Source organism: Dipodomys merriami, unplaced genomic scaffold (genome assembly GCF_024711535.1).
Source record: "Dipodomys merriami isolate MVZ:Mamm:240054 unplaced genomic scaffold, mDipMer1.0.p SCAF_45, whole genome shotgun sequence".
NCBI lineage: Eukaryota > Metazoa > Chordata > Mammalia > Rodentia > Heteromyidae > Dipodomys > Dipodomys merriami.
The window spans coordinates 9,755,220-9,764,529 of NW_027206013.1; the positions used below are offsets into that span (position 1 = coordinate 9,755,220).

Genomic DNA, 9,310 nt, shown 5'->3' on the forward strand with positions numbered 1-9,310 from the left:
AGCCTTTAAATGTGAAGATCAAGGTGTTAACACGTTTAAGAAATAACGCAGTGGATACACTCATGCCCTGGGGTTTGCATTCTACTGAAAAAAACACACCCAAACCTATGGAACGGCGTGGGGGGGGGGTGCGGGGGAGCTTCATGGATAACAACGCTGGGGAGAAGCCAGCCAGACACACACCACCAACTCCTGCCCACAGTAGACACGTAGAAGCCGAGTCTCCAGAGACGGGCACCCACGGCCGGGGCCCCAGCCGCACCGTGCCAGTGCCAGGAGGCGCTGCCATTCTCCTGGCTTCCCCAGGTGGTGATGGCAGGGCTCTGGGAAAGCCACATGCCTGGCTGCCATCCCCCCAGCCCTACAAAACAGGCAGTCGGCCTCCAATCGCTGGCCTCTAGCAGCCAGGCCTCCAGCAGCCAAAGGATGAATGAGGGACCAGGGGATACACAGACACACAGGCAGGCGGTGGTAGGTAGGGTGGCATGGTGAGTTCTGGGCTCCCATACAAACCAACCAACCCCCTACCTCATAATGAGGAAAATGGCCACCAGTGGATGCATGGTTAAGGGCTGGAGTACCAGCCACCTGCTCCCTGAGGCTGATTATGCTCATCGTCCACATAGCACATGGCCTGGGAGGTCAGCTAAGCCAGCTACTTCAGAGGCAACCGGAGTTGTGAGTCTGGTAAAGGAACACAGGCTGGAGCTGGGCACCATGGCTCACATCTGTGACCCTAGCTACTCAGGAATCTGAGATCTAGAGGGCTGAGATTCAAAGCCAGCCTGGGTGGGGAAAATCCCTGAGACTCCATCTCCATGAACCTCCCCTCCAAAAAGAAAGACCACAGCCCGGCTGGAGGTGTGTGGCATTAACCAAGGGAGAGTGCCTGGCACCACCAGAAAACACAGAAGCTCAGAGAGGTGCATAATGTGGACAATGTCACACAGCTAAGGACTGTCTGTCTGTCTCTCTCACCAGGCCTTCGGTGGACAGAAGACCCAGAGCAGGCACATTGCAAGGCACGCTTTATTACTGGCTGGGGTGCGCCGCCGGGGGGCGGGGCGGGGCGGGGCGGGGCTCTAGTTGGAGGGGTGGAAGGCGCCCCGCTGGTGCCACTGCATGTCCCGGATGCGGCGCACCGACTGCACCTGGGGCTGCGGCGCCCCGAAGTCGCTGCTGTCCTTGTAGTCGCCCTTCTCCAGCAGGTACTGCAGCCCGCGGTAGCCGGGGAACTGGTAGCCCACCCACCTGCGGGGGGGGGGGGAGAGGTGTGGGGTGGGCCGGGCCTGCTCCTCCCCGCCCAGCCCCGCCGCTCGGGAGGCTGGGATCCGAGCCTCGCGGCCAGCGCCCGGGACGGGCACACGCGTGCGCACGCGCATACACACACACAGCCCTCGGCCCGGCCCGCTGTGTCCACGCGTTCTGCATCTACAACTCGAAGCAATGGATGGAAACCTCAAGGGAGAGCGGTTCTGCGCTCACTGGGCATGCGCAGACTCTACCGTGGAAAATAGACCAGCTCTGCACTCAGTGGGCATGCGCAGACTCTACCGTGGAAAATAGGCCCCCATCTCTGCGCTCAGTGGGCATGCGCAAACTATCATGGACCGCTCAAGACAGTGACTATGCTCAGTGGGCATGCGCAGACTCTATCATGGAAGGCTCAGGACGGTGACTATGCTCAGTGGGCATGCGCAGACTCTATCATGGAAGGCTCAGGACGGTGACTATGCTCAGTGGGCATGCGCAGACTATCATGGAAGGCTCAGGACGGTGACCGCGCTCAGTGGGCATGCGCAGACTCTATCATGGAAGGCTCAGGACGGTGACTATGCTCAGTGGGCATGCACAGACTCTATCATGGAAGGCTCAGGACGGTGACTATGCTCAGTGGGCATGCGCAGACTTTCTCTCGCCCTGTCCCTACACAAGCCAGGGTAGCCTCCACTCGTAGCGCGGCCACGCTGTCGGGAGTTCCGCGCGGGTGGCGGTGAGCGCAGGCCGGGCCTGTGCCGTGCCAGGACACTGGGGAGGCGCGTGGCCGGGTGGGAGGCGCGGGGCACTGGGGTGCGCGTGGCCGGGTGGGAGGCGCGGGGCACTGGGGTGCGCGTGGCCGGGTGGGAGGCGCGGGGCACCGGGGAGGCGCGGGGCACCGGGGAGGCGCGGGGCACCGGGGAGGCGCGGGGCACCGGGGAGGCGCGGGGCACTGGGGTGCGCGTGGCCGGGTGGGAGGCGCGGGGCACCGGGGAGGCGCGGGGCACCGGGGAGGCGCGGGGCACCGGGGAGGCGCGGGGCACTGGGGTGCGCGTGGCCGGGTGGGAGGCGCGGGGCACTGGGGTGCGCGTGGCCGGGTGGGAGGCGCGGGGCACTGGGGTGCGCGGGGCCGGGTGGGAGGCGCGGGGCACTGGGGTGCGCGGGGCCGGGTGGGAGGCGCGGGGCACCGGGGACGCACAGCTGGCCCGGCGCCATCCTTCCTGCCCGGGCTGGCTTCGAACCACAACCCTCAGGTCCCGGCCCCCTGAGCAGCTGGGCCGGCATGCGCGCGCCTCCCGTGGCCAGGCCGCGCCATCCCACGCCGCTGCCTCGACGTACCCCGTGGCCCCCAGCACCCCGGCCTGGGAAGAACTTCCGACGGCCCCCTGGGGCCTTGGCCCGCGCTGTGGGCCGTGGGGAGGGGGGTCGGCCGGGCCTTGGCCCGCGCTGGGGGGGGGGGGGGAGAGGGAGCACTCACGTGCCACTCTGCACGCGCACCGACGACACCTTCTCCTGGTAGCCGTGCGCGTGGAAACTCGGCACGTCGTCATCCACGATCTCCATCTTCTTCCCCGTGAAGTTGGGGTTCTCGTACAGAGTGATCTTGTGCTCCTGGCTGTCCTGGAGGGAGGAGGGGTGGCGACAGGTGAAGAGGGGTTCCCTCCCCCTTCTCTAAGTGGCAGCCGCTGCCCTCTCCACCCTCATGCTCCCCAGATATGGCTCTTTAGTCATTGCAGCCTCTCAGCGACTTTTATGAGCCGATGGGGGCTCAGAGAGGTAAAGAGCCTTGGCCAACGTCACACAGCTGGAAGCAGAAGGGCCAGTCACGCGGGATCCCTGCCCTGGGTGTGTGCCAAGGCCAATGTGGACCAGCCTTCCACAGGCCGGGAGGGGAGCTGGCCGGGCTTAGAAGGATGGTTGGTAGAGAATAGCAGGGCACTGCTGAGCCTTTGCTCCTCAACACCTCACACTCTAGTAAGAATCAGGACCAAAATGAAGGGACAAAGGGTCAACAAATGCAGCTGTGGTACTCACTGGATCCTATACAACTTGTGGTGGGGGTGGGAGGGAAAATCTGGGAGAGAAGGAAGGAAGAGGTGAAATGTGCTCTTTGCCTGACTTACATAACTGTAGCCCCTGTGTACATCACCTTTATAATAACAATTTAAATTTTAAAGAAAAAGAATCAGGAGGGAAGAGGTTTTGGAAGTTCTGGTGTGGAACACCCAGATTACTCTGTGCGTGCGTGCGTGCGTGCGTGCGTGCGTGCGTGCGTGTGTGTGTGTGTGTTGGTCCTGGGGCTTGAACTCAGGGCCTGTGCCTGAGCTGTTTTACCCAAGGCTGACCCTCTACCACTTGAGCTCTATTTCTGGCTTTTTGGTGGTTAGAGATAGGAGTCTCATGCACCCTGGGCTGGCTTTGAGCCCTGATGCTCAGATCTCAGCCTCCTGAGTAGCTGGGGTTATAGGCGTGAGCCACTGGCCCCCAACCCATCTTTTAATATTCCCATGGCTGTTTGTGGAGCAGCTGCTTTGTGACAGGATTCCTCCATCCCACGTCCACTTCCTGTGAAGGGAGCCAGCGCGGGATGGAGGCTGGGGAGGCCCACCTTGAGGAGTTTCCCTCGGAGGACATGGTAAGGTCAGCCAGGTGCCCCCCCCTGCCCCAGTACCTGGCCCCGAGGCACCCAGGGTGAGTGGAAGCAGTGAGCTCACCACTTTGATGGGCCTCAGGGAGCTGAGGGAGTCGGTCCTCCGGCTGCTGGTCCAGGAGTCCCAGCGGGGGTACTCGCCCTTCTCAAACACGAACTGCTCGCCCTTGCAGTTGGCCTGCTCGTAGCCCACCCAGCTGCCGAGGGGGAGGGAGGGGGGGTGCGGGTCAGGCATCCGCACGGGCAGGGCCCAACCTCTGCATCGCCCAGCAAGGAGAAACCCCATTATCCTTATCCAGAACCTGGGGCCTGGCTGCCGTCAACCCAGAGCCCATAAGGACAGGGTCCACAAACTGCCGCTCACCGATGCCTACTCACACCCTTCCCCTGCGCGCACGGCACGGGCGCGGCCAGGCTCAGAGCCAGCCTCAGAACACAAACCAAAACCGAATCGGTGGGATTGGTGGACCTGGTGGAATCGGCAACACCAGCCAATCCCCACCAAGCCCAGGCTCCCAGCCGCACCCCGGCCCTCCCTGCAGAGTCCTCGAACTTTCTACAAAACCTCACACATACCACGAGCTGATTGTTTATCATGCCGGTCTTAGGGTTTGAACTCAGGGCCTGGGCGCCATCCCTCAGCTGTTTTGCTCAGGGCCGGCGCTCTACCACTTGAGCCACAGCGCCACTATCAGCTTTTCTGGTGGTTTATTGGTGATAAGAGTCTCATGGAGTTTCCTGCCCGGGCTGGCTTTGAACTGTGAGCCTCAGATCTCAGCCTCCTGAGTAGCTAGAATGACAGGCGTGAGCCACCAGCATCTGGCAATTTTTGGCTTAAAAGAAATTCTAACTATATACATAGTAAAAAGGCAACATTTACTCCAAAATCATCACCATGAGTACTTTTGAATGGTAAAGTTGGCGTCTGTGTGGTGCTCTAAATCCTTAATTTCACATATTAATTTTGAACAATAAACAATGGTTATTTGCTTTAATCATGCCTCTCAGGAGGTTGAAGCAGGAAGATTCCATGTCTGAGGCCAGTGTGGGTCAAAGACAAATGAAAAAAACAAAACCCAAGTCAAAACAAAGTGATACTGATCTTAAAATTTTAAGATTTATATTTTCAGAAAGAAAGGTGTGGAAAATCTGAGAGGTTTGGGACGTCTGGGGCAGAGCATTCATTCAGCCAGTATGAGCTCCACGAGAACCGCCCCCAAACCAACCACACACACCAAAACACCTCAGGTAAATCATGTTGGAGAAATACAGCCACCAAAATGTTAAAAGATAACTAAAGCAGCGGGCTGTAATGGCTCACGCTACTCAGGAGGCTGAGATCTGAGGGTCGCAGTTTGAAGCCAGCCCAGGGAAGGAAAGTCTGCAAGACTCTTCAATAAACCAGCAGAAAACCAGAAGTGGCACTGTGGCTCAAAGTGGTAGAGAGCTCGCCTTGAGCTAAAGAGCTTAGGGACGGCGCCCAGGCCCTGAGTTCAAGCCCCAGGACTGACAAAAATATTTTTAAAATGACTGAAAGATAATGAAAACTCAGATAACAGCACTCCTATGAGCAAGGCTTCATTTGTCCAGAAAGGGGGGCCTGGGGTGCCACCTACCACTGGGGCATTTCCCTTGGGGGTCCCGCATCTCCCAGGCTACACCCATGGGACCCTGTCCTCAGCAAGTTCCCCTGGACCTCAAGGCGAGGTGCGGGTCAGCCTGGACCCCAGTATTCCACTCTCCTCAGCTGTTGGGGGTCCCGGGTCCCCCCATTCCTGAGGATCCCACAGAAGATGGGGCCTGAGCTCACACACCCCCTCCCTCACAGACCTGAGCCCCCGATGTGCCCTGAAATCTGTGAGGGCTTGGGTCGGAGACGCGGGGGGCTCCAAGCTGGGGCTTCCGGCTGTGAACCTCCCCAGGGAGAGACAAGCCCACAGCCAGAGTCCGGCCATTCGAGACATATCCAATGGCCGTTCTAGAAACATCCAGGATGTGTCTGGGAAGCACACCCCACAAGGGGCAACAGTTTTCCCACCCCCCCCCAAATAAAAAGGCCTAATAACTCCCCTCCTCTCAGGGACACCCCTCCACCCCCAAGTGTGCGGCTGAGATTCAAACCCAGTGCTGTTTGCTCCCAAAGCATCAGTGCTTGCCAAAGGCCGCCAGACCCCCCACATCCTGACCCCCTAAGTCAGGCATCTACGGGCTCAGAGAGGGAACTCCCGCCCCCAGCCCCCCAGCCCTGTACACACGGTCCGGCCTGCACCAGGACGGAGCCCGCCTTCTCCACGCCCGTGTCCTTCAGGTTGGGGCAAGGCCCGCTGAGCTCGTGCGAGTGGCCCTGGAAGTTCTCCTGCTCGAACACGATGATCTGCAACGGGAAGGGAGGACGGTGACGGGAGGGAGGGGAGGGCGACCAGGGAGGAGAAGGGCCCGGGGCCAGGCACCTGCAGGGAGTCCCAGCCTGAGATGTCACCACAACCTTCCAGCTCTAAGGCAGAAAACAGAAGCGGCTTGCAGGGCACTCGTGGGGGGGCCGCTGAGCCCGAGGGCCTGGAGACAGCGTTTCCCCCACCAGAGCTGGCCTGGTAGAATCACACACGCACCTGCGCACAACTGCGCACCTGAGCCTTTCCTCTAAGCCCCACCCCTCCGGGGTAGTCCTCTACTGCCTCCCTTCCTTCCTTCCTTCCTTCCTCCCTCCCTCCCTCCTTTCCTTCCTTCCTTCCTTCCTTCCTTCCTTCCTTCCTTCCTTCCTTCCTTCCTTCCTTCCTTCCTTCCTTCCTTCCTTCCTTCCTTCCTCCCTCCCTCCCTCCTTTCCTTCCTTCCTTCCTTCCTTCCTTCCCTCTTTCTTTCCTTCCCTTCTTTTCTCCTCCCTCTCCCTCTCCTCCTCCTCCTCCTTCTCTTTCTTCTATGTGCTCTACCGCTTGAGCCACACCATACAGCATTGGTTATTACTCAATCATGTCCTCAGTCTGCCCAGGCCCAGGTGGCCTGAGCTGCCATCCTCCTCCAGTGCGTCCTCATGTTGCTGGGGATGATACACACATAGCACCTTGCCCAGCCCTTGGTTGAGATGTATGTATGTGTGTGTGTCTGTGTGTCTGTGTGTGTCTGTGCATGCCAGTCTGGGGCTTGAACTCAGAATCCTGTACTCTTGTGTGGCTCTTTTGTTCAAGGCTAGCACTCTACGGCGTGAGCCACAGCTCTGCTTCCAGCTTCCTGGTGGTTCATTGGAGATCGGAGTCTCACAAGCTTTCCTACCCAGGCTGGCTTTGAACTGCGATGCTTGGATCTCAGCCTCCCATGTAGCCGGGATGACAGGCCAGAGCCACCGCACTGCACCGGGCGACCTACCAGGAACATGACTCCGAGTCATGGCAGCAGCCCTGAGAAGGGAGCCCCGGGATCCTCCATCAGAGAAACAGAACGGCTCCCCCCACAAAACAAAAGGAAGCGAGAGAGTCACCGACGACTCCCAGCCAAGTGCTGACTGGAGGGCCCGTGAGAAGCAGGGGCCAGGGCTGCCCCTACCTCCCCAGCATGGCCTCTGGAGAGAGAAGAGAGCGCAGGGCCCCGGGCTGGGAGGGGGCACAACACGGAGCCACTGAGGCAGCCAGGGGCCGCGCCAAGCCCCAGATTAGCAGAACAAAGGAAGCCCAGAGAGCGGCCTGCATTCCAGGCCGTCTGTCCAGCTCTGGTGCTCGCTGACCTGGCCGCCTGGGGTCAGGAGAGGGGCGCGGCGGCCTCCACCTGCTGTGCAACCCTAGGAAGAACTTGACTCCTCTGGGCCTCACTTCTCCCATCGGCTGGGCGGAAGATCGAGCCTTAGAGAACAATCTGGAAGCATCTGGGGGCTTTTGTTTGTGGTGTTCCTGGCCCGGGAGGTGCTGGCCCTGAGGAAGTGCAGCCAGCCCAGCATTTGCCTCTGAAGACCATGAGGATGGATCTAGAATCTTCCACACTGTCCAGGCATTTTGGTTTGTTTTTTTTTGGTGCCACTGAGGTTTGAACTCAGGGCCTTGCATTTTGCTCAAGGCTTGCTAGCTCCATGGCGGGCACTCTACCACCGAGCCACACCTTCAGCCCAGGTTTTTGCTGGCCCATCCAAGATGAGAGACCTTTCTCAGACCTTTCTAGGGTCCTCAGATCTCAGCCTCCTGAGTGGCTGGGATTACAGGTGTGAGCCACTACCCCCTGCCAAGTGGCTGAATCTTCTAAGCCTGCAGTTTCGAATATGGTATGACCAACCAGGTCCACGTGGCTGGTGAGCAGGGGAAGCCAGCCCACGTTAAGATGTTCTGTAAGCAGAAAAATCCACATCTACTTTCCTTAGACGTCGTGTGAAGGGGGAATTCTTAGGTTAATTGTCCATTAAAGGCTCACAGTCGGCTTGTGGTGACTGTGAACAAACTATTAGGTGAAAATTCATTTCACCTGTGTTGGTTTTCTTCCTTTTTTTATTTTGGTGATGTGACTTCTGGAAAGCTCTGATTAAGCTCACAGCTTCAAATGAGTTTAGAGCCTGTTCGCGCTGTTCCTCAGATCCACCCATGCTCACTAGCAACCCCGGGGCCTTTGCACATGCTGCTCACCACCCTTACCAGGATTCTCATCGACCTCTGCCTCCAGTTCTCCTCACATCTCCAGGCAGGTCTCTGTGCACATGTCATCTCCTCGGAGGGCCTGGGACCCCTCCCTACCCCCTCCCTGTTGGCTCTGGGGAGACTCTTACCCTGTGAAGACTTCTCACTCCTGGTATTTGTTTGCTTATTGTCTGTCTGTCCTCTGAGCACACAGAGCCCAAAGGACAGACAGAGCAGGCGGGGGCTGGACCAGCTCTGCCCAGCCAGGTCAGGCACGGAGGCAGACATGGCGGGGGGAGGGGGGGAGTCCTCGTGGGACCCTCCCCCCCACCCCACTCTGGAGCAGAATAACAGAGAGGCAGTGGGTTGGGGGGCAGCTGGCAGGGGCCTGGGGTCACCAGGATCCACCCCACCTCCTTAGGAGGGGGGCTCTCGGCGGGCACTGGCTGATGGGCACTGAAGGCAGGCCAGGTGTAGGCTCAGCCTGATCTCTCCACCTCTTCACAGCCACCCTGCCTGTCAGTCTGACAGAGGCAGGAACCAGGGCCCAGAGAGGTCAAGTGACTGGCCCTGGGTCACACAGCAGGACCGGGTCTGAATATCGCATGCTAACCTCCATCTCCAACAGGGACATAGAACCAAGCCCAGTGCACAGATCAGGGAAACTGAGGCCCAGAGAGGAAAAGGGGTGGTAGGGGTACTGGCAGAAAGGAAACAGTCCGTAGGAGGATTGCTCGTCCCCTCCCCCCCAGTACCTTGGGGTTGAGGGGCTGCGGCTTGCCCGCCTGGGTCTGATGGTCTGCAGCCATGGTGG

At 59.5% G+C, this 9,310-nt stretch overlaps 1 protein-coding gene across 1 annotated transcript; it reads right to left on the reverse strand.

Moving 5' to 3' along the window:
• Nucleotides 1-1,061: 1,061 nt before the first annotated feature.
• Nucleotides 1,062-9,310, reverse strand: Crybb2 (crystallin beta B2). The gene is made up of 5 exons (XM_069994799.1): nt 9,252-9,310; nt 6,163-6,281; nt 3,972-4,104; nt 2,735-2,877; nt 1,062-1,251 (listed from the first exon to the last, which is right to left on the reverse strand). The coding sequence occupies exons 1-5, from the start codon at nt 9,303-9,305 to the stop codon at nt 1,083-1,085; spliced, it is 618 nt and encodes a 205-aa protein (XP_069850900.1). The 5' UTR covers nt 9,306-9,310; the 3' UTR covers nt 1,062-1,082.

Coding starts and splice junctions, on each gene's coding strand:
- Crybb2 (XM_069994799.1), bottom strand. CDS start 9,305: ATGGCTGCAGACCATCAGACCCAGGCGGGCAAGCCGCAGCCCCTCAAC. Junction 4,105..6,162: donor GTCCTGGTGCAGGCCGGACC/GTGTGTACAGGG, acceptor CCCCCTCGGCAG/CTGGGTGGGCTACGAGCAGG. Junction 1,252..2,734: donor GTGCGCGTGCAGAGTGGCAC/GTGAGTGCTCCC, acceptor CCCCCCCCGCAG/GTGGGTGGGCTACCAGTTCC.